We start from the raw sequence: 26,108 nt of genomic DNA, 5'->3' as shown, positions 1-26,108 counted from the left end.
ACTCTCGTCTGAAAATACTAAATGGAAAATTGCAGAAATAAACAATTCATAAGTTTTAAAATCAGGAGACGATCTGAGTAGTGTGATGAAATCTTGTGAAGTCCTCTCTCCTTCCTGGGACATGAATTGCTGCTTTGTTCAGCTTCTCCACACTATGAGCGACCCGCTTCACTGTCAAGGTATCACGGTGCTCCTGTTCAAGTAACCCTATTTTGCTTAATAATGGCCCCAAAGCCATTCACATTACTTTTATTACAGTATATTGTTAAAGTTGTTATTATTAGTTATTACTGTTCATCTCTTACTGTGCCTTAATTATAAATTAAACTGTATCAGAGGTATGTATGTACAAAAAAATCTTCGAATAATGTTGCCTCCTTCAACTCTTTTCATTGTAAGGTTGAAGAGGGAAGAAAATTGAATCCTGGTGAGAACCATTGTCTGTGTATAGTTTGTATGTTCTCCCCATGTGAGTGTGGGTTTTCTCTGGGTCCTCTGGTTTCCTCCCACATCCCAAAGGTGTACCCATGAGGTGAACTGGTGTGTCTGCATTGTCCCCATCTGAGTGAGTACGGGGGTGGCTGCGATGCACCCTGCCTAGGGTGAGTTCCTAGCTTGGGTCCTGCCACCTTGTGCCTGGGGCTGCAGGCACCCATGACCCTGAACTAGAACAAGAAGGCTGGAAAATAATGATCATATTTGTTTTTGTTAATCTTACCTAAATGTACATATAGCTTTCTTTTATTTCAGTGTTTAATATTGAAGTGCTTTGGGTCTTAATTTAGAAGCTTGGTAATTTTTTGTGACCAGAAATATGCTATAAGAACTTACCTCTTATTTATCTCCATTAGCCTATGGTAATATTGGTTTCCTTGTTCATCATTTCACTTGCAGTCACAGCTTCCAAGAACACTGCTGAGGACATTAAATCAGGACCTACCGTATTTGAAAAAAACATAGGTCGTATAGAGTTCGGTATTATCTGAGTTTCGGGCATCCACGGGGGCTCTTGGGACATATCGCTCATGGATAAGGGGAAGCTACTGTATTTTCCTCCCTTCCTCTTTTTCTTATGAGTCAACTTTATCTGAATCATGTATTTCCTATAGAAATTTACTAAAAAAGCAGGAATCAGTCATACGGAAGCATCATGATTCTTTTTTTAAAAATCTTTCCTTTAACATTACATTTGAGGAACAGGTGAAAATTAAGTGACTGTTTCACAAGGTCATAACAAGAGCTGTCATCTCCCAGGCCTGACATAATTGGGTCATCGGGGCCGTGTGCTCCACTTTGGAGCTGGCACACTTTTGCTGTCAAAGACCAGGGAGGAAATGCATTTTTTTTCCCTCTCATTCTCATAACTGATACTTTATTTTATTTTGTAAAATTTATTTCTAATTACAGTTGATACAATATTATATTAGTTTTAGCTGTATAACATAGTGATTGGACATTTCTATGCTTTATAAAGTGATCCTCCTAATAAACCTAGTACCCATCTGACACCATACATAATTATTACAATATTATCTACTCTATTTCCTATGCTGTACTGTTTTTGTAACTTCAAAATAGGGAGGAAAGTGGGCATTTCTTAATGTATTTGGTTGATCCTGAAAATTGGAGGTGTATTAATTGGAAATGTAATGAAATAAATCACTCATATATCAGTTAATTTTAATATAATCACAACAAATATTTCCTTAAATTATAATTAAACATTTTAAATATTTATTTATAGATATTAGAGCTATTGTGAAAATTTCATAGCATTTGGAGAAATACAGATCTGCATTTGAGTATCAGTTCAAGTATTTATATGAACTCAAGCAATTTAATTAGGCCTATAAACTGAGCCTGTATTTTCAGCCAGCTGTCAGATAAGGATAATGGACATTTTATGCAATCAGAAATACTCATATGTCTGAAATAATTTGGATAGAAAAAGTTAAGAACCATTTGGCTTTATTCATATGTGGGATACAAAACTAAAAGCAACAAATGAACAAACAATAAAAAAAAACTCGCAGACACTGGCAACAGTATGGTGGTTACCTGGAGAAAGTGGGGTTGGGGAGACTAAAGGGTAAAGGGGAGAAAGTAAGTGGTGATGGAAGATGATATGGCTTTGGGTGGTGGGCACACAATGCAGTATACAAATCGTGTGTCATAGAAATGTGCCCTTAAAATCTACGAACTCTTATTAACCAGTGTCATCCGAAGATATTTAATTTTAAAAAATATACATTTAAAATGCTATAGTCTTATTAGTATTACGAATTTAAAAAAGAAAATATGTCTGGCATATAAAAAACCTTTAATGAATGTAATTGTTATTATAATATCGACTAAACAAAAACAAGAAAGTCAAATAAAGGATTTGTTTGATAAATAATAACTCATCAAAATAAAATAATTGATATGTGAATATTACTGTGGGTATATACAATTTTACAGGTAATTTAAAGAATCTCTTAGAACTATAATATAAAGAAATATTATTGCTATAGATATAATACTCTGATAGTTGTTTTAGGATTTTTGTTTGTGGAGTAAAATTTTAAAAAATATAACAGGCCCTTGGTGTACCATAATCTATGTAATGCTTCAAGTTGTCCCATAAATGTAAAGCACTGAGCAAGCTACTGTGGAGGAAATAAACAAACATTATGGTCCCTGAAGTCAAGGGGCTGAGTGCAATGGTAGAGATATAACTTGCTCCCACAAATTGTAATGCAAATAAAAATTACCATTATTTGTTAAACAGATTAAGTGCTATTAAAATTTAGAAGAAAGAGACTTTACTTTTAAGGACAGTATAAAGATTGTATGGATGTCTGTGAACGCATAATTGGGTATATTAAACCACAGAGAGGGTAGTGTCACAGAACCACATTCCTCTTTAATGTGAATTTAACATCTGGTTCATTTCACTCCTTATTAATCTCTAAAGTTAGATATGGAGTCAGAAATATATCCCTGTATTTCTGAAAATGAATGTTGCAGACAGTCCCTATTGTTCCAGAAGCCGGGAGTCCTTTTAAATAGACTCACAAAACAGAATATTTTACATGTGTGCCTTACGATGAAAATGGCGAGAAACCTCCTACCTCATCCTACAATTCCATGGCAGCCATGAGCTATATTTACTCATCACCAATGAGTCCTGCTTTGGCTCTGTGTTGCCCATGATGTTCATATACACAGGAAGAAGAAGTAAAAGAGTTTGTGTGTGATTCAGTCACACATATTTGCAAATTGTCATTTTTGTCATCCCAGAATGCCTTTATCATAGATACTTCACTGAAGAAATCACCTCAGCTTTTTTCTTTAACTGAAAATAATAATTAGGTTGCCTGTATGGCATATTTTTTTAATCCCTAAATAATGACATTTCAAGGCAAACACGACATGCATTTTGGGAAAAACTATTATCTGAAGATGGCTTAAATGCATTTTCTTGAGTTTATCTAATTTTTTCAATTTCAACATAATTACTATCGCTGTTTTGGCAGAAAAATGTATTAATTTAACCTACATGTAAAATATCATGAATTTCATTTATTTTAATATGCTGGAGAAACAATTTAAATTTTGTTTAAAATAAATATAACATGAAATAACTTCTTACTTTAGGAGGGGTATTGTAACAACCCCAAAGCACTAATGGTAATGTTATAAACTATATTTATATACCTCTTATTGATTCACTCTTTGAGGTTTTGTTGTTGTTGTTTTCTTTAAAAAACAGAACAAAGGGATTGAGTTGGTGGAGAGGATTTATACCCAAGTCTCCACACTTACTGGCAGCTTCCCAGTGAAAGGCTCAAACTGAGGAGAAATGATAGTTGAGGCAAAAATAAGCAGAAACATTTTTGAAATAAAGGCTTTGAGACTTCTTTTAGAAAGAGAATGACAAAAATTAACTACTGAAAACCACAGAGTATTACAACTATGGACTTGGAATTGTCCAGAATTTGGATGTTATTTAATTTTGGAGCAATCCCACGATTTGAAATTTTTTTTTCTTTTTAATAATATGTAGCAGTCTTCTTCAGAATTGTCCATGACTAATATGGTCCGACCAATGTCTTTGTTTTGGTTTGGGGAAAATTATTTATGATTTATGGAGTGCGTTCTTTTATCCCAAAAGCACACTTCTTACCCCTCCACACACATTTGTGGCCATAAGAAAGTAGTCACAACAACCAAGGCACAGCCAGACTTACTAAATGTTATTTGGGGTAGGTGTGAGAGAGGGAATGGGTGGGGTTGGGGATGTGTGTGTGTGTATCTGTCTGTCTGTCTGGAAGTCATGTGAGCCACTTTAAGACCTTTATATTTCCAAGTCTACCTAAAATCTCTTTGTAAGTTGATAAATACTCCTAGAACCACTCTGAAGCCACTGTACCACTTGGCATATGGAGATATACCACACTCTAGACCTGCCAGGAATTTCAGAAGTTGACATTCTAGCTGCATCCTTTCGTTTACACAGCAGTATGTAGTCAGAAAGGCCTTGCCAAGCCTAACTTAAGATGCCCCGTTCAGAGTTTCAGTGCTGTAACCTGGACTGTGTTTGTGACCTATCCCGATTTCAGAGTCACCGGTTTGCCCACTGCAGCCTCTTGGACTGCAAAAGGCCTGTAGTCCAGTCACTAAGATAAAAAGAAACTTTTCACGGAAAATGTGTATACGAATCAGGAATGATGGATCTAGTTTCTGCTAAAAGAGAAAGAACAGCTAGTGTGCTCCTGTCTTTTGAATCTACTTTTATGCCTTTGCTTCTCATTGTTCTCGTTGCAAAAAGTGGCATGTCTATCTATCAGTCCATTTTCTTTTCAAGGCATAGACAAGAAAATTCTAGAGCATCTCTCTTTTTCCTTTGTGTGGCACTTTGGAAAAAAAAACTATCAAGGACCAGTGATTCCCTGAAAACCAGCAAAATAAAGGAACATGTTCTCTGTTCCTTTATCTTTGAACTGGGCATTAAGTCTCTGCACAGTGTGAATGATTTTGAAAGCGTTCTTTTCTATAATGTCAGTCTGTCAATTAAAATACATTATTCATTCTATGATGACAAGATTAGAACATTTATATTCAGATAGCTTTTAAAAGAAAATTAGGAGGTGATGAAACTCCCTTGAGGTTTTTGACATTCACTTTGACTGAATTAAACACATTATGCTTAGATTCTTACTGTTCTAATGATAGAAGTGCTCAGCATTGATTTTCTATAGGTTAGCAATTATTTTCTTACTAATTTCCATTTTATATAACAAGTGGCCTTGCTCTAGATACTCTAATCATATTTATGTTAAGATCATTCAAACTATTTTTCTTCGCTAAATATATATATATATGTACATAAAATTTTTGTTGTCCCTTGAACATTATTTGAATGCTCTTATTTCTCTTCAGTTGATAAGTTTCAATAATTCTGCTGAATTAGACAAATAATGTGAATGTGGAATTCTTGAGGATTTGTAAGCATTTTTTGAATTAAAACAAAGATTTAGTTGAGATCCAGGAGATTTATTTTCAAATCTTTAAATAGATGCATTGGAAAGAAATGAAGAGAAGATATACTTCAGCTAAGCAACCATGTGTTTACTTGTTTCTAACTAGATCCTTGGCCTGAAAATTCTAGGTGAAATTATCGGCTCTGCTGAACTTGGCTCTAATTTAAGGTATAAAATATCAGAACTAGGTGTCTTTCTTCTAGGCTTATATCTAAGTTTGAACCTTTGTATTACATCTTTTCAAATCTCTTGGAAAATGAAAATATATCTTCCTGTTATATTCTAAACTGGCTACACTCTCTTCAGGAAGGTTAGCTGCATAAGCCGTATGCTGATTTTGCTTCACCTTCAAAAGTCCTAACACAGATATAACAAAAACGCAAGGCCAAGAGAGACTCTGTAGGCCAATGTTTGTGATTTTTGTCAATGTACCCATTGGCTTCACTCTGAAGAACCCTGGAGCAAAAGTATCCATTTCCTAGAACCTTACCAGGGCCTCTTTATTTTTGGGAGTGAAATGTAGAAAGGAAAGAGCTTTGTGGTTGCCCTGGAGGCTATCAGTAAAGTTTTCTCTTACACATCTGTGGGAGACAGGTGCTATAGAAGAGGAGCTTAGCTTGCAGATACTATGGTCTTGAGTTTAGTTAAGGGGTTTGTCAGTAATGGGGTTGAATGTCCTTAAGTTAGTTAACTTTAGTAAGAAAACTAAAACTTAACTATGAAAGTTAAATATTCATAATTAAGCTTTGTTTTAGGATTATTGTGAGAATTAAACATATCAAATATCACCTAGGAATGCAAGGTTGGTTCAGCACTCAAAAATCAATTATTATAATTTACCACACTAACAGACTTGATAAGAAAACTACATGATATATCAACAGCTACAGAAGCAAACATTCAACATCCATCATGATATAAACTTCAGCAACCTCAGAATAGAAAGGAACTTCCTTCATATGACATAAGGCATTTATAAAACACTTCATGAGAGAATATTGGCTTTTCCCCTAATATCAGGAACTAAGCAAGATTGTCTGCTTCCACCACTCTTACTCAACATTGTACTGGAAATTCTAGAAAATTAAATGAAAATAGAAAAAGAAATAAAAGGTATTCAAATGGACAGTAAGAAATTATACTACCTTTCTTTGCAGACAATATGATAATTTATATAGAAAATTTCAAAGAATGCAAAACTGTGGCTGAAAGTGATAAGCAAGTGTGCACATTTACAGACTACAATATCAATAAACAACAATCAATTACATTTCATTAGTAAATGTTGTTGGCATACTGTATGTGCAGACCCTATGCCGGGTGCTGAAGCTGTGGCTGTGAACAGGTGAAGCATGATGGTCCTTGCTCCTCATGGAATTTCTCTTATAGCTTAGATAGACTGTATGTTGAATAATAACTAATAAATAAATAAATACAAACATGGTAAGTCCCATTAAAACAAAGTACTTGTTTCTAAGGGGACATATAACAAGGGAAATTCACCTCTTTGGGGTGGGCTCTGTGACGTGGAAATTAGAGAGCAGGACACAAAAGTAAAAATGAGGGCACTTCTTTCACCTTCAGGACTTTTAAAATGTATTTTCACCAATTCACAAACCCCTTCATGAATCTATATCTTTCTTAACAATATTCTGTTTTGCATTAAACTTAAGGAGAACTTTTCTTATTCATCCTAATATGTTTTAATTATATGAACTAAATTTTGATTTTGCTAGTCACTCTTATTTAAAAACTGAGCATGTATTATTCACCTTTTTCTCCTGCATAGAGTCTTGCACACACCAAGTAAATTCAGGGGTGCATTAAAGTCAAGAGGTGCCTCTCCAAAGTTAACTTATAAGCATCTTAGAGTACTTACACTTTATGACCAAATTTTTTAAAAATTGTATTCTCTAGTGGTTATAAAGAAGTGCCTATGCTGCTTTCTGTGTCCGAAGGTTTTGCTGAAAGCTCCTCTGAAGTTCCTGTGTAGTGGATAATCTCTGTTTATCCCCCCAGATCCACCCTGCACTGTGTTCTCTCTGCCCAGTGTCCCAGGAAGCAGGTGTCTATGGATGACAACAACCAGGGTTTCGCAGGAACTCTGGCTCCTGTTTAAATTTAACCAATGGAAGGCAGCAGCTGCAGACCAGATACTGATAATGGAGGTTAGGTATTTTATTTCCCTGGTCCCCAGCCCTCCAGTCTGTGGTTTGACAGGGGCTCCATTGCTCTGTCTAAGCACATAGGTGCTATAATTACCCACAGGTTTCTATATCTGCTCCCTTTCCTTCCAGCTCTGCAGGCCCAAGGTTGATACAGTTTTCTGACCGTTGTTAGTTGAAGAGAGCTTCACCAACCTTTGCTGGTTTCTCTTAATCTTGCCCATACTCCTGTAAATCATTCCTGTATTAACTCATCAGTTACTCTGAGTTAGCCATCTCTTTCACACTAACACTCTGATATAGTAGATGTGCTTTTCCTTGTTCAAAGTGAGAGTAAAACTGAAAAGTGACAGAAGAGCATACTGTTGTAAAAGGAGTTTCTGAGCATACAAAGTGGTTGCATGTTATATTACAAAGAGCAGAGCCCTACGAATCAGACGCACCAGGTTTGTTTCAGCCTCCAGCACTTCTGCATGTGGGATTTGAGGCAGCTTTTAAATTCTCTCTGTCTCAGGATTCTCACATGTAACGTGGGCATGACAAGGCCTACCAAGACTGTTGTGGTGCTTTGTAGACACTCGGTGAATGTTGCTTTCATCATTAGCAATAACTTCCAACACTCGAGCACTAATTTAAAAATGTTCCTTTGAAGGAGACAGAGCTACTGGGATATTGACATATAAAAAAATAGGACAATTTTGTGTCCTTTTATACTCCCCCCCCCCCAGTGCTTATTATTTAAATAAATATGTATTGATTATATTCACTAACACAGAAAAGTGGGTTTGGGTTTTATAAAATTAAATGCTATCCTGAGACACCACCTGTCCTCAGCTCATCCATTCTAGAATACTTATGATGATGGTTTGAAGTCTTACCATGCCACATAATTCTTCTTGAAATTTAACAAGAGGCCATTATATTTGTTATTTTTTAAAATTTCCTTCTTGTGGACATAATATAAAATTTATTAGGTAACAATATCATTTTGTTTTACAACAAATATTCGAAAATTCTTCTAACAAATTACTTGGTAGAATTTTTGAAGTTTATTCTATAAAAACATATTTTTTTTCTTTCACATGAGTCCTTAGGATGAGTTAGTTTTCTAGAAGAGAAATTTTACCAAAATAGTGGTCTTTTGAAAAATGTATGTTTTGTACTGATATCAGTAAAATTTCTTTAATCCTCAATTTTCATTTTGAAGTTTTCTAAAGATTTGTTTTTTTCCAGTTAAAACTCCATATCAGCTCAAAGCTCATTGAGTTGTATGGTATCTGAATACCAACTTTCTCTCTTTTGATGTCTGATGCCTTATGTGAATGCATTTTTAGAAAATAACATTTTGCAATTATACAACTTGGATCTTCATGTATACCCAAGTGAAATTGTCATTGATTTAGATGCTTTTAAATATGTGAGCATTTATGAAGTGCTCTTAGAACAGTTGGTACTAATCGTTGTTTTAGAACAATCTGTCCTAAACATAGGAAATGACCCATTTTCTACAGTTCTACAGGTTTATGCTTGAACTCAAGAATGGCATATGTTATTGTGGTCTCTTTTATAGTAATTAGCTTTCAATGCGTAGTTCTCAAATATTATTTAAGGGTGCCATGTAAAGCCATATAATAAGGGAAATGGAACTTTGGAACATCGAAGAAAAGGGCCTGATTTTGCTCTGGAGCAGTTAATGTTATCACACCAAGCAAAGAATAGAACTGTTAGTTACAGCAAACAGAATGGGATGGCAGTTGATGTGAAACGTTGAAAAGAAACTTTATACTCTTTAGACATAGGATATCTGACCTCTGGTTTTGATTATATAGGTTACCAGCAAAGATGATCTGTGTAATTTCTTTGGATGCAATAGATCAGAAAATGAGGAAACTGCATTTGCGTTAGAGATACAGGCAATGCCAAGCAATAGGAAGGCCATGTATTTCATCTTCAACATTATTTTCTCAAATGTCTTGAAGTGTTCCTTTGACAAATATTTTTAGCAGTTATGTGTTTATGTAGTGTTTTCTACAGACTTTCTTACCTATGTACACATTCCTTTGAAAAAATATGTTTAACCCAAGAATTATAAATAATAAAAACACAGGAGAAGGCATCTGCCAAAAAGAATCAGTTCAGATGACCTTCACAGGTGAGACTACACTGGTACCACCATCTGGATTAGGAGTTCTTCTTGGGTGGTTTTATAATGGCTTAGGTATATTTTTTTCCTGGTTTTTAATATAAAGATCTGCTTTTGTGTATCTGCTTTCTCTGTGAGTGAACACCGTTTTACACCCAACACTGAGTTGAGGCCTGGCTAGGAGGAAGAATGCAAGAATTATTTGAAATGATGTAAAACTGAATGAACAAAAATTAATATTAAAAGTATTAGTTGATACTTATTTTGTGTAACTCAGTTACACACATTTTAGAACCATAGCAGGTTATTTATTATCCCTATCTGTTATTTTATAGGGTAATTTGAAATAGAAGAAATACAGTTTGATGAATGGTGGGTAGACATTTGTTTTTCATTAAAATATATTCCGCAGTTCACTAAGATTGCAGATATAAAATTATTAGAGGTCCTGAGATTTACTTTAGCTCCGAAATTTCTACATTCAGAGCACTCTGCTTAACATGTGTGTGATATTTATACCAAGCCAAGGAACAGCAACAAGCCACCTGGGAATGTGTTCATGAGGAACCATGGAGCTTTCTGGAAAGATCTTAGGTTTTGGAATCCAATAGCTATAGTGTTAACATTCAGTTCTGCCAGTTGCTAGATTCATAACCTTGAGTAAGCAGATTTCTTGTCTGTCCCCTGTTTCATTTCCCATCTGAGGTGGGCACGCTTTGCTGCTGCCAACAGTTACTGGGCTCCCACTTTCAGAGTCTGAGTCCTGTTGAATGAATGGCATTCTTCTAGCAAATCAGCCTTTACTGCATGAGGGGAGGGACTGTTTCATTAAGAACAGGAATGCTCTCTCGTGACCTCTACCTGCTGGCCAGTGTTCGTATTCCACTATACTATCTCTTTCCAGCCTCTTAGTTGCCATTAATGCAGTGGGCATGTGTTTAAGGGAGGCTAGGATATATAAAGAAGGCCTTCATTTATTAATAGCAATTTGAATATTTATGAATTAGGTTTTGTTTATTTTTTCTTCTTGAAAAACCAAATGGTTAGATTTACCCCAAAACAATCTAAATCATTGTTCTTATAACTCCCTAAGTGAATTTAAATGTTTCTTTCTTTTAAAAAATGGTGAAACGTCAAACTGAAAGAGGAGCTGTTTATGTCTCAGAACTATTTGACAAAAATCTCTAATATAAGCAAAACTAGTTCAATTAATTCTAATTCTGAAATGGTGCCTTTTAAGAGTAGTTTTCAGAAATAGCCATTACAAGAATAAAAATTATTTTTTTTACTTCTGCTGAATATTTCTTAATGCTCACACTCACCCATTTGAATTTTTAGGTATGAATATAAGCAAGAGTGAGATAGCGAAAGAGACTTCACTAAAACCATCTCGGAGATCCCTCCCTTGCCTGACCCAGAGCTACGCTCACTCAAAGAGCCTGAGCCAGTCTACCTCACTCTTCCAGGCAGCTGAGAGTGAATCTCAGGCTCCCACTTCTGTGACCTCCATCTCTGCTGACAAAGCGGAACAAGGTGAGCTCTATTGTCTTGTTCAATTTATAAAAACTACGTTTTTTTCAAACCATTTCTTCTTTTCTTCCTTCATCCATTTCACTAGTATGTACCAAGCTCTTTAGGAAGGAGGCTGGCATAGGAAGAACAGTACCCTTGGCAAGCTGGATGAAAGGCTACGTGTTGGCCAGATGTGTTTTCAGTTCTGTCTTGCCAACCCCACGTGAACTTAGACCTAATAACTGTTACTTGCAGGGAAAGACAGACCAGCTTTTCTGAATTGTTGGCTCATTACCATTGCTGCTGAAAATTTATAAGCAGTAATTGAGTAGGATGTGTCATCAATAATAAACTCCATTTCCTAAAAAGACCAAGGGCTTTAAATAATGTTGACTAGAAAGCAGTGAAAAGTTGGTTGCATGAAGATGTGTTTGGACAAGTGTTGACAATCAAATGTGGGCACTGAAGCCTTAGATAATACAAGTGCTGAAATATGAGGTATAGGGGACAGCCAGCCGGATGCCACATTAAAGAGACTTTGTGGCTGCCTTCGGGCACTCTTCTGCACGCAGATCTGCCAGTCTGAGACACACTATTTTGTTCACAGGAGTCAGAAGTCAAAATACAACCAGGCCAGCATGGGATTCAGTGGGGAGGGTGTATTTTTATTTTCCCATCCCTTCCCCTTTTTTGATTGATTGATTTATTGCTTTTCTATTACAATTGTTCCACTTTCTCCCATATTGCTTCCCCCAACCCTCCCACTCCTTCTCCCACAGTCAGTCCCCACCCCATTGTCCATGTCCATAGGTCATTTATACTAGTTTCTTGACTGTACCCTTTCCCTACTTACCCCCTTCTGTTCCTCCCCCTTCCCCCATTGTCACTGTTAGTCTGATCTTTGTTTACATGCCTCTGGTTCAATTTTGCTCATTTGTTTGTGTTGTTCATTAGTTTCCTGTATTAGGTGACATCATATGGTATTTGTCTTTCATTGCCTGGCTTATTTCACTAAGTATAATTATCTCTAGTTCCACCCATGATGTCACAAAAGGTAGGAATTCCTTCTTTCTTTCTGCTGTGTAGTATTCCATTGTGTAAATGTACCACAGTTTTTTGATCCACTCGTCCACTGATGGGCACTTAGGCTGTTTCCAGCCCTTGGCTATTGTAAATAGCACTGCTATGAATATAGGGGTGCATAGGTCCTTTTGAATTAGGATTTCAGGATTCTTCAGGTATAATCCTAGCACTGGACTCACTGGATCAAAAGGCAGTTCATTTTTAGTTTCCTGAGGAAATTCCATACTGTTCTCCATAGTGGCTGCACTAGTCTGCATTCCCACCAGCAGTGCACTAGGGTTCCCTTTTCTCCACATCCTGGACAGCACTTATTGTTTGTTGATTTGTTGATGATGGCCATTCTGACTGGTGTGAAGTGGTATCTCATTGTGGTTTTAATTTGCATCTCTCTGATGGCTAGTGATGTTGAGCATTGTTTCATGTGTCTATGGACCCCCTGTATGTCCTCTTTGGAGAAGTGTTTGTTCAGGTCCTTTGCCCATTTTTAATTGGGTTGTCTGTCTGCGTGCTGTTAAGTCATGTAACTTCTTTATATATTTTAGAGATCAATCCTTGTCTGAGGTATCATTGGCAAATATGTTTTCCTGTATGGTTGGTTCCCTTTTCATCTTGCTGAGGTTTTCTTTTGCTGAGCAGAAACTCTTTAGTTTTATGTAGTCCCATTCGTACATTCTTTCCTTTATTTCCCTTGCCTTAGGATATATATCGGCAAAAATGGGATATCTAAATGGGATATCTAAAATTTTTCTGTCTATGTTTTCCTCTAGAACTTTTATAGTATCACTGCTCACATTTAAGCCTTTGATCCATCTTGAGTTTATTCTGATGTATGGTGTAAGTTGGTGGTCTATTTTCAATTTTTTTGTCCCATGTCCCTGTCCAGTTCTTCCAGCACCATTTGTTGAAAAGGCTCTTTTCATTCCATTTGATGTTCCTTCCCTCTTTGTCAGATATTTGTTGTCCATATAGACCTGAGTTTACTTCTGGGCTCTCTATTCTGTTCCATTGATCTATATGTATTTTCTTACACCAGTACCAGACTGTTTTGATTACAGTGGCTTTGTAGTATAGTTTGATATCAAGTATTGTGATTCCTCCTACTGTGTTCTTCTGTCTCAAGATTGCTGTGGCTATTTGAGGTCTTTTTGGGTTCCATATAAATTTTTGAAGTATTTGTTATAGGTCTGTGAAATATGTCACTGGTATTTTAATAGGGATTGTATTGAATCTATAAATTGCTTTGTGCAGTATGAACATTTTAATGATGTTGATTCTTCCCATCCATGAACATGGCATGTGCTTCCATTTATTTGTATCTTTCTTAATTTCTTTCTTCAGTGTTATGTAAAGTTTTCCAAGTATAAGTGTTTTACCTCCTTGGTTAAGTTTATTCCTAGGTACTTTATTTTTATTATTGCTATAGTAAATGGGATTTTTTTCTAGTTTCTATCTCTGTTATTTTATTGCTGATGTACAGAAATGCCTTTAATTTCTGAACATTGACTTTGTACCCTACTATTTTGCCAAATTCACTTATTAGGTCGAGTAGTTTTTTCGTGGAGTCTATAGGGTTTTTTATGTACACTATCATGTCATCTGCAAATAATGACAGTTTACTTCCTCTTTTCCAATTTGGGTGCCTTTTATTTCTTTTTCTTGTCTGAATGCTGTAGCTAGAACTTCCAACACTATGTTGAATAGGTGTGGAGAGAGTGGACATCCTTTTCTTGTGCCTGATCTCAGTAGGAATTCTTTCAACTTTTGCCCATTGAGTATGATGTTGGCTTCAGGTTTCTCATATATAACCTTTACTATGTTGAGGTACAGTTCCCTCTATTCACATTTGCTGAGTGTTTTCATCATTAAATGGGTATTGTACTTTATCAAATGCTTTTTCAGCATCTATTGATATGATCATGTAAATTTTGTCTTTTTATGTGGTGTATTACATTTATTGATTTGTGAATATTAAACTATCCTTGCATCCCTGGGATAAATTCCACTTGATCGTGGTGTATGACCTTTCTAATGTGTTGCTGGATCTGGTTTGCTAATATATTGTTGAGGATTTTAGCATCTATGTTCATCAGCAATATTGGCCTGTAGTTTTCTTTCTTTGCTGTGTCTTGACATGGTTTTGGGATTAGGGTAATACTGGCTTCATAGAAAGAGTTTAGGAGTCTTCCCTCTTCTTGGATTTTTTGGAATAGTTTGAGAAGGGTCAGCATTAGTTCTTCCCTGAATGTTTTGTAGAATTCACCTGTGAAGCCATCCGGTCCAGGGTTTTGTGGGCCAGTTTTTTTATTACTGCTTCAATTTCACTAGTTGTTATTGGTCTATTCAAGCTTTCTGCTTCTTCTTGATTCAGTTTTGGAAGATTATATGTTTCTAGAAATTTCTCAATTTCATCTAGATTGTCACTTTTCTTGCTGTACAGTTGTTTATAGTAACTTCTTACAATCCTTTGTATTTCTGTGGTATCAGTTGTAATTTCTCCTCTTTTGTTTTGATTTTGTTTATTTGGGCCCTCTCTCTTTTTTTCTTGATGAGCCTGGCTAAAGGCTTGTCGATTTTGTTTATCCTTTCAAAGAACCAGCTCCTGGTTTTATCAATCTTTTGAATTATTTGTTTAGTCTCTATGTCATTTAATTTTGATGATTTCCTTCCTTCTGCTCACTTTGTGCTTTATTTGTTGTTCTTCCTCTAGTTATTGCAGCTGTAGGGTTAAAATTTTTTTAGAGATTCTTCTATCCTTTTTAGGTAGGCCTGTATTGCTTTGGACTTTCCTCTCAGGACTGCTTTCACTGTGTCCCATCGGTTTTGGGCAGTTATGTGTTTATTATCATTTGTTTCCAAAACTTTTTTATCTCTTCCTTGATGTCATTGCTAACCCATTCATTATTTAATAGCATGTTATTTATTCTCCATGAGTTTGAATGTTTTTGAGTTTTTACATTGAGGTTGATTTCCAGTTTCAGGCCATTGTGATCTGCCTTTGCCCTTCACCCCTGTCAGATCCCTGCTACTGAGAGCAGATCTGCCAGTGTCCCTTCCTGGTACAGCCTGAGGTGTTGGGCTGGGATGGAGGCCCCGGCCACTCGCTTTGGAAAGTTCTCTCTCCCGTGCTGTTCTCACACTTCTGTCCCAGTTTGCCTCATCTGAAGGCCGCTCTCACCCACTCTCTGTTCTCTGTCCGTCCTCCAAGGCTCCGCCACAGCAGGAACATAACCAGCAGGCTGCTGACTACCCTGCCACCATTGTTCTCCGAGCCCCATCTCTTTCTAAAACACATGAATCTTATTAGAATGTTTTTACTTATAATTCCTTAGAGTTGTGTCTTCCTCTGAATAACTTGAAATACCAAGATTATATTTTCAATAATATTGTAAAATCACTACCTGTTATAAAAAGTCGTATAACATCCATGTCTAATAAAGAAAGTGACTAATTTTTCAAGAGGATGAAGGCATTAAAACAGAATACATGTGTTAATTTTAAATAACTAATTTCAGTTCATTAACTTAAAAATTATTTATGTTTGACCATCATTCAGACAACAGTAACTATGGTCATTTTTTAACCATTATTATGCTTTTATTTCTCAAATCTACCAATTGTCTCTCTCTCTTTTTTTTTTTTTAAGTTAACGCTGAAGAGGATATAAAAGGCTCTGTACTCAAGTGCTCTTTTGTTGACCTCAGTGATTTTTGCTTAGGTGAGTTGATTTCTAATATTTTCTTTATCTTTTTCCCTTCCTTAAAGATAATCTGTCTTCTTCAAACCTGAAACACTGTTTAGAAAAAAACATGTTCGGTTCTTAATATTTGTTGGGTGAGTATAATATTCTGAGATTAAATTATTAAGGTATTTTATATTGAGTTTGACATTTAAATAATATTTGTAACTATGTAATGAATAAGAATTCCATAACTGAAGAAAATGAATAATTTCTGCTGTTTTTCTTTAGGAAAATTTTTATAATTCTCTAGGAATAAGTAAATTTATATTACTATATGTAGTAATATAAATTATCAAATTTCAGCATTATCTGTTGTTGATTTCTTATTGTGCTAAATGAAGATTTAGCTCATTTGTATAACCTTTAAGGTTTTCATAGTTATATTGCCACTCTAAGTTTAAACCTCTCTATTGACTAAATTTGTCACTGTAAATCGTATCTTTACAACTTTATATCATGTTCTATCATATCTCAACAATACATTTTGACTCCTCACTTGGAAGATATATAATGGCTATGAAAATAATGCTTTCTGAAGATGCAGTATCACTTCCTTAGTAGAGTTCCAAGTTGTTATGACCTCTGTGCCTCTCTCGAATAATCCTAAAATTGAGGTTAAATCAATTCCCCTCCTCAACCCTCCATCAAATAGTCAAAATCATACAAGATAATACTTACTTCATTGTTTATACCACAGACTTTTGTTAGTTTTGTTTTCCTAGATTATCTGATGTAGTTTTTTCCTTGGGAGAGTAAAAATATTCTTTTTTCCAAATATTTTTATTATGTTTCAGTTTCTTGTTTTTATGTACATCATTTCATTCTTCTTCTTTAAGAAATTCTTGGTTCCACTGACTTTTCATTGAATTACTGGATAATTCCAGTTTCTAATATCATATTTATCATTCTTTGCTGGTTTTCATTCTTGATCTTTTTTTTCAGAGTGTATCCTTAAACAACTGCCTCTGAAAGTTGATGTGATGTGCTAACTTCCTAAGTTATTGTATATCTGAAATAACTTCTGTTTGCTCTTACTATTGATTGCTATTTGCTTGGTTATAAAATCCTAGATTAAAAGTCATTTTTTATTGAATTTGGAGACTAATTCACTGTCATCTAGCATCTGTTGTTACTGCTGTCTTTATATTATTTCTTTGCAATTGATATTTTCCTTCCCTCTGTACATTTTTGTTATCTCTACTTTTTGTGTTAAAAAACTACAACATAATGATTGAGTGAATGTGTGTGTTTTAATCCAGCTTGCTCTAGAGATTGTATGTCCTTTCAGTTTGTCTCCTACCTCCTTTTCACTTCTGGATAATTTTCTCACAATTTATACCCTTTTGTTTTTCCTTCCTCTCTTTCTGAAAGTCCAATTAAAAGTTAGAGATTTCCTTTTATCTTGTAGTTTTGATTTCCATCTTGGTTCTGGGAGATTTCCTAAATTTTTCTTCCAAATGTTTTTTCACTTGTGATGTGTGAAGGGGAGGTGGTGTAAATTCATATATATCATTTAATTTCCAAGATTCTTTTACTCTTAGAATGTAACTTTAATTTAGAGCATGCTATCTTATTTTAGGAATACATCTCTAATCTCTCCAATACTATTTCTGATTGTCTTAAGTTTTTCTTTGCTCTTTAAATTTTAGCCTGTTTTTCCAAGGATCAGTTTTCATGCTTATTTAAATTAGTCATTCTCTTTGAAGCTGTAGAATTTACTAAAATTTCTGGTCTTTGGTTGCCTATTCACATTTAAGATGAAAAGAACAGGAAGGCTGACTCAGAGTTCTGGATATATGGAGATGTCCTGCAAACTGAAAGACTTAACTTTTAAGTGAATGGCTAAGAAACCACTACATACCCACCCAATGTCAGATTGAGATCCTTACTCTAAAGTGGCAATTCCCACATCAACAGCTCTCTGACTTTCTTTACAGAAAGGTTGGTTTTTGCATGTTTTGTTGTCAGACTTTCAGTTTTCTTTATGTTTTCACCCTTTATTCTCACTCCTGTCCTCTGTGTATTTTGCCAGTTTGAGTCCCGACATCTCTAGGATTTGACTAAGGAGATACACTCTTCCTGTTTCTGCACAAATTCTAGGCTAAGCTACTCCATCAATCAATACTCTCCCATCAGAATTTTGTCTCTAGAAGTGTTGTATGCTTTTACTTTTTAAAGGTTATTTTAATATTATGTCAATGAAGTCTCTAGAGGAAGAAACAGCAAGCAAACACATTTAAAATGTTTTTGGCCACTTTAAACCTCTACTTCTTTATCAACAAATTGATAAATGACTCTTTAATGAAATATTTTACTGCATAGTCAAAATGAGGAAACCTGTAGAACTTTTATTTTAGGGATATTTATTTTTACATCTAAAAATGTATTCCAAGGAAAAGAATATAAAAAATGAAAAACATACTTGTTTTCTCACAGCTTTGTTTAATTATTAAACTTAGAAATGGAAGCAAGTTGATTATTTAATGATAGAGGAGTACTTAAAATAATTGAAAAATACCTACTTGCTAGAGTATCACATAGGTGTTAATAAACTTATTGAATGTTTAGTGCATGTTAATAGTAAGGAAAAATAGCTTAAATATAAATGTAGACTTCCTCTTTAATTATTAATTTTAAATGTATTGGAAAAGAGGTAGGGAAAAGTATGTCAGTATGCTAGCTAATGGTATCTTCACTTGGTGAGATTATTTGTGGTAGTTAAATTCTTCTTGTTGTTTGTTTTAATCTTTCTTTTTTCTCTAGACTACATATGAAGTATTATAGAATAAGAATGTATAAAGAAACATATTCACATTAGAATTTTTAATAAGTATATAACGTGCTCATGTCGATCAAAATATCAGACATATCTATGAATAGTTTTCAAAAACTGAAATTTGAAACTAGTTTATAGTCACCTAGTATTTGGAATAATGTTGATACTGAAAGATTCTATTCTGACACTCCATTAGTGGACAATATAACATTTCATTTATTTTTCCTATAATAGTGACAAATTTACTCAGCTTCCTCTTTGGCCTTTCTCTGTTGTCACATAAGGTTTTCTTTAGTTGAGCAAGATTTACATTAAAATATGTTGCTTGCTGGACTTAGCTATGATCAATGCCTTTGAACCAAGGCTTTTGCTAACCATAAAGTGAATACAAGTATAATAAAGAGAGATTTTATCAAAAAGATGATACTAATATTCCCCAGAACTTATTTGGCAACCTTAGATTGAATTTATTTATAACTCGCATAATAAATTAAGCTCTGAGTTCTCATTAGAAACACATCGGGGGCCTGGCTCCATTGCCTGCAATCAGGGTTCTCAGCCCTGGCTCCACATTCAGGTCACACAGAAGCTTTTAGAACTCTCTGGGTCCCAACTTGAGAGAATCAGTTTTAAGTGGTTTGGGGAGTTCAATCAGTATCCATACTCTTAACCATTCCCTGGGTAAATATTAAATGTAACCAGGATTAAAAATTTGTAGCCTAAAACTTATATCTTTGTTCTCGTACGAGGACATTTTTAAAGGTACTTTTTTATAATTTTTATTAATGAGCTGTGTTATAAAAGCATTCCGAATGACTGAAATTTAGTCGTGTTTCTTCCAATGCTCTCTTTTTGTGTCTGTGGCATAGAAAGAGTGTAGGCTTATTACATTTCCTAATAAAAGGAAGACAGCCACCGGCAGATCCATTTCATATACAGTGTCAAAAACAACATTTAATCAGAACAGATATATTCAGAATACAGAGGTTTTTTTCTATACTAATTAATTTGGAAACAGGTTTCTATTGTTAGTATTTTCTGATAAAATATAGCAAAAATCATGTCCAGAATATTCATAAAGGTGGTACAGTTTGCCTGTCACCTTTCACTAATATTTCTGCCAAATTAGTGCTCATTAATAGCCCACCAGTCATTCTAGTGATGCAAACCTCTCTAGTCAATTCCAGGTTTCTTGTTTTTGACAACTTACCATAACAAATATTATATTTTTCTCTAAATGCTTAATATCATTCGATGACATATCTCCTCCTTTTTTCTCTTCATCTCAATCATCTGACACACTTAATTTGTATTTACATCTCTCTGAGCATTATATCTCATACTCAGTATTTTAGCATTTCTCAGCATTATTCTATCATTTACTCAATTTAGAGAAGCACCCCAGCTCCTTAGTGGTTTAAAATGTGTACACATGATGTGTTTGCCTTTGTAATGAAGATGACAATGAAGCTGTAGCTGACTGCAGTATCACCAAACATTCCAGGAATCAAACTGGATGTAACACCTGGCTTGGAAATACTATTTTAGAGTCATATCTATAATGTACATTTTAAAAATTATCTTTAAAAAGAGGTCAAGCAATATGACATCAAATATAGTGAGTGTAATTAAATAAAACATGATTATTTTAAGAATACGTGGTCTTTAAAAAAAATTATCTTCACCTGAAGACATGCTTAGAGAGGAGAAAGGAGGGAAAGAAGGAGGGAGACAAACATCACTGTGAGATAGAAACTTCAATCAGTTGCCTCTTGTACCCTCCCTGAACCTGCAACCCAATCGTGTGCCCTGACTAGGAATTGAACCCATGACCCTCCAGTTCACAGGATGAAGCTCCAACCAATTGAGCCACACAGGCCAGGGCATGTGCTCTTTTTAAAATTCAACAAAGTTGTGTTCTCTAAATTTTGTCTTTAGGGTTCAGACTACCAGCTTCTAGCATTGGGTTAATTAATATATTGAGAATTTCCAAGTATCAACAGGCTCTGATACAATTTTTGGAACTTGACTGATGGATCCAATTAATGACTTTTCCTTTTTACAGTGAACTACTTTGAACTGCCCATGAGAATATTAATGCTGTGGCAGAGTGAACTGTGTGTGTTCACCATCTCACTGAGGATTGATATTTCTCATTGTTCAGAATTAGAGCTATAGAGGAAGGAATATTGACAATTTATTGGTTCAGAGCTGGAAATTTACACTTTGGTTGTCCAACAGGATTTGTAGTATTCAGTAGATGAAATGCCATTTTCCCAACCAGACATTGGTCAAATCTCCATTCTTGTACCTATTAGCTGTGTGACTGTGGCGTATTATTAACTTCTTTGAGCCTCTGTAATCTTGTTTGTAAATTGGGGCTAATTATTCATACTTTGCAAGATTGTGGAATTAAATGAAGAGGCATAGTTTTATCATAGCTCCTAGCAAAAACATCATCATAGACGTTTAACAAATATCTGTTCATTGCTTTATGCCGTACCTAAGTTTATCTTTCAATATCAAATTCTTCTGGGCTCAGAGATATCTTCACTAACCAGCTGTTCTTATTATAACCACAATGTGATTTTTAAGGCAGAGTGGAATAACAGCAATTCACTGAACTCTTTCTGCACAACTCTCCACCTGCATTATCTCAATTCTGATAACAATCTTTGTGGTCAGGTACTATTACCAGCCTTTTTTATACAGATGAAGAACCTGATTCACTAAGAAATAAAATAATTTGCCAAATGCTATAGAGCTAGCCAATGGCCGACTGAGATTCTGACTCAGAAAGTCTTAATTCCTTGCATTCTCTCTTAATCACCACAACAGAAACACAGGCCTCTAAGGTGAAAAGTGGTTAGCGATGTCCACAGAACACTAGCTCTGTGAGATGTTAAAAAGTGTCAGGATGGGAGCAACAAAAAGATCGACTGAGGGGTAGCATTGCATGGTAAAACCTATCCTGGAGATAATTGATTAAGGAAAGCTAATCAGGTTGAGAGGTTTAGAATTTTATTTGGTTTTCTTCTTCTCTTCTTCTTGCTATCACCTCTGAACCTTTAATTCTACTTTTCATACAGCAGCTTACAAGCCAAGGAACCGTTTCACCCCATTTTCCCAGCCACATAGATGCAAACATGCAAACACACACACAGTCATTCTAGAAAGTGCTGATCCATGTAACAATGAATGTGAAATCCTGGTGTGACAATAATCTTCTTCATCAATCCTAGAAGCCCTGCTACTATGTATCACCCACCGTTTTTCCTTGTTAGAATGCTAGAGCATAACCAGTACAGCGAAAGCCATGTTAACAGGTAACCCATACTTGATTCTGCCCATATCCATGGTGCCATCAAATCAGGTAACTTTGAAATGAAATAAATAGGGCTCATTAAAACCAACATAATTTGAGTCCAACCAACCAAAATACACAACTGTCTAATCCAGTGAAATCAGCATTTTGCTAATGTTATGAAACAGTTCCCTCGGGAAGTGGTATATATTACACAGTTCAGACATTCGTTTGCTTTCAATAAGTGTAATAGTTTACATTGGTGTAGTTTTCGTTGGTCTTCTTAAAACAGTTATGGTCAGATGAGTACATGCTAATTCTGCTTTTGTTCTGTAATATTAGATCATATCACCCAATTTTTATTATTTTTCCTACAGTGTTTCTTTTTAATATGGTATAAAAAAGAACTTTCTATTAATGTTGCCAGTTTATTTAAGAGTTATAGAAATAAGGGGATTGCTCTGAAAGAACATACTGTTTTCCAGTTACAACAGCCTTACAGTCACTGTAAATCTTTTAAATTTTTTATTAAGCATATTAAATAAGTTCTCTGGGCTCAATTCTGAAATTGTTTTTAGAACCTGATGCTGCTCACCACTTTCTTCTATACAAATGCTATTCCCACTGCCACACCTCGTGCCAGTCTGCCTCCATCTCTTAGTAGACTCATGTCATATAATAACTCCTCATTGTTCTCTGCTCCCACTCTTGCCTCCTGATAGTCTGTTTTCCACACAGTTATAGGAAACTTTAATAAAAGGAGGGTTAATTTTCCTTATTTCTCTACTCAAATCCCTCCATATTTCCCATTACACTGAATATGTAAACTCCTTACTGTGGCTTCTGAGGTCTTAAAAGATATCTGGGCCTGGCCTCACTAGACCATTTCCTAATGCTTCCTTTTATTTAGAATGCTGTGGCCAATCTCAGAGGGTTTTTGTTGTTGTTCCTTTTTCATAATAAGCTTTTTTTTGTCCCAGAGCCCTACACTGATAGAAAGAGGATTTGTATAAGCTTCACTTGGGACTCCTAATCTTGATTTATTTTTATTCATAATGCTTACATGTTATCTGAAACTATGTGATTTATTTTTCTCCCTCTTTCTGTGTCCAGAGGACAGAGACTTTGTCAATCTTGTTGATGCCTGTAACCCAGAATCAAGAACAGTACCTGGCACATAGTAGGTACTCAAAGAATATTTTAGTATTAGTGAAAAGACAGAGGAATGGATGAAAGACAAAGAGAATAATGACAGACATATCTTTGGAAAGTCTACTGTAGAATTCATTACCTTGAGATCTGTGATGTTATTCATCTCCATGATTTTTCTCACCTTTTAGGAATCAATACTTGGTTATTTTTTCTCACTGAGGACCTAATTTGATTATGTTCCTTTTTTTTTTTAATTTAAATTGCATTGAAAAACCTTTTTGTAGAGCACTTAAAGACCCAGTAATCATCACTGTTCAGAAGTAGTGGAATGCTTTAACATTGCTGTTATGTGAACCCTCCCTAATAAAGTCATTTAGATGCTTCCTCCTTTCTATTATCATAGCACTTTGGATATGACTTTATTTACACTCAGTTCACTAAGTGATAATAGTTTCTATTCATATCTGTCTTACTCACATTGCCTAGCAGATGCTGTCTGTGCGGTGATAGCTGGGTAACAATGACTGGGTGAGTGTTTGGAAGGATGCACATGGATAGATTAAGCAGTGACACAGTGGAAAACAGTTTATCTGCAGGATTTCGTTAGTGGTGGGATTACCCAAGTTCAGCTCTGGTCAGGACTTTAGAACAACGACAGTGTTAGGGAGAAGTCAGCAAAAAGGAACTACAAAGAATAAGCCTGGATCTTCATTGTCACCATGTTTTAACCACTGAGTAAACTATGCATGGACCATTACATTTATTCTTTCCAGGAAACTTTGGTGAAATAGTCATTTCAAACATCATGGAATTTATTAGCAGTCAGAAGATGCAGTTTCAGGTACTAAATCCATTATTAACTACACACTCTGTGCTTCAGTTTCCTGACTTGGGATACCAGTAATATGGTTTCAGTCCTGATTGCACTCGAAGTAAAGATTGTTTGAGCAGAATTGAATTAAGAAGTTTTGTTAGATGTAAGTAAGAGAACATAGGTTGAAGGTAATATATAAATTATAAAGCATGGCAATAATTTTAGGCCATTTTGATTATTATTTTAATCTTCAGCCTCAACTACTCTGGCAGTTCTGGAACACACTATCCTTAGCAATGGGAAGGTGGCAGAATTGCAAGTAAGTAGAGGCCAAATAATAAGATCACTCATGCCTATTTAACATGTCCAAAAGTCACCTCTTCCATTTCCAGATGCTCCAGCAGTTATAATATAATGTAACAAAGTAATAAAATAAAATGCCATTATACTAAAGAAGAATGATCGAGCTGGAATCATTTGGCTATTAAAATTACACTTCCAGAAATGGGTCTAAGGTTTGTGTTGCAAACATAATGGCCTGCTATGCTGATTGGTCTCCTTGAGCTTTTAGCTGATGCTGGTTCACAAACAAAATTTAGAAGACCTAATGGATTCCCACTCAACTCAACAAAATATTTCATCATAAATCATATTATTGATGAATGTAAAAGGGACTTATAATTAAATTTTAAATTGTTCCTTGGTATACTCGAGGTAATTACATTGTGTCCTATCCATTTAGGCTTAAAATGGAAGATATGTCTTTTTTGTTAGCCCCAATTTACACAATTTGTTTGGTAGATTCCTAAATACTAGAATTATATGTTTAAGGAAAAGCCAAAGAAAAGGAATATCTATTTCTTTAGTACTTAATGTTTTCAAGTCACATGTATTGTCCTTCTTACTCCTTGTAATGAGGAGAGTTTATTATTTCAAATTTTATAAATGACCCAATGCCATTAAGCTAATAAATAACATAACCAAGATTTTGACTAGGGTTTCCTAAAACCAAGATTAGCACTTATCCAGCTACATCAAACTCCTTACTGCTTTACCACATCTGGTCTTTGCTCAGAAGTTACTACAATTCTCAGAACTAAAATAACATTCTCACATTTTATACTGGCATCTTGCCTCCCAGCTGTATTTTTTTCAAATGCACTGTTCACAAGCCATGCTTAATATTTTAATTAATTTGTTTTGTTTATCCTTTTTCTACTCTTATTAGAATGTCTCATGACAGCAATGTTCTGTTGCTGCTAGAACTCCACCTCTTAAAAGAATGCCCAGCATGTCATAGGTGTTTAATAAATAATTACTGAATGAATGAAATGTAATTTACTTAAATCTAGGGGAGACATTATAGTTTATTCACAAACATCAGGTCAGGATGCAGCAAGGGTGCTTATTTAGTGACTTTGACACACTACTTAATTTCCATATGCCTGAGTTTATTATTAAATGTACATAAAAAAATATAACTGAATGCAGGTCTGGCTGCCTTCCATTTTGAAAGCCAATATTTGAGAGACAGGTGCTGGTGTAATGGAAAGAAATTTATTCAAGTATCAGTCACCTAAAAAGATGGGTCACTCTTGTCCCAAAGCCCATTTTAACATCTCAGTGTAGGCAGAGGTTTTTATAAGGAGAAAGAGAGGAAGCAGAACAATGAGATCAAGTGGAGGGGGTTGAAAAGTTTTCTATGTGCAGACAAGCACAGTCCATTCCGATAAAGACCTCCAAACCGATCAAGTGGTAGTCTGGTGTGCGTCATCCTTGGCTTTCACCATCCTGGTTTAACACCATCCTGGTTTTACCATTGAAGGTCAGCAAATCTCCCAGATCTGACATGATTGAAGATCAGAGTCTGCAAGTTTTGAAGTTAGTTACTAAGA

General features: G+C 35.2%; 1 protein-coding gene across 1 annotated transcript in view; it reads left to right on the top strand.

Annotated features, from left to right (window-relative positions):
• ANO3 (anoctamin 3) overlaps positions 1-26,108 on the top strand; it is a 284,046-nt gene that overhangs the window by 128,019 nt on the left and 129,919 nt on the right. Inside the window, exons 3-4 of the mRNA XM_090263144.1 lie at positions 11,172-11,399; positions 16,072-16,143. Coding sequence (XP_090119270.1) covers positions 11,172-11,399; positions 16,072-16,143 — 300 coding nt within the window. The remainder of the gene's footprint in view (positions 1-11,171; positions 11,400-16,071; positions 16,144-26,108) is intronic.

The sequence above is a fragment of the Furipterus horrens genome, unplaced genomic scaffold (genome assembly GCF_987537825.1).
Source record: "Furipterus horrens unplaced genomic scaffold, mFurHor1.1.pri manual_scaffold_2, whole genome shotgun sequence".
Taxonomy (NCBI): Eukaryota; Metazoa; Chordata; class Mammalia; order Chiroptera; family Furipteridae; genus Furipterus; species Furipterus horrens.
This window is presented reverse-complemented; position numbering and strand designations above follow the sequence as displayed.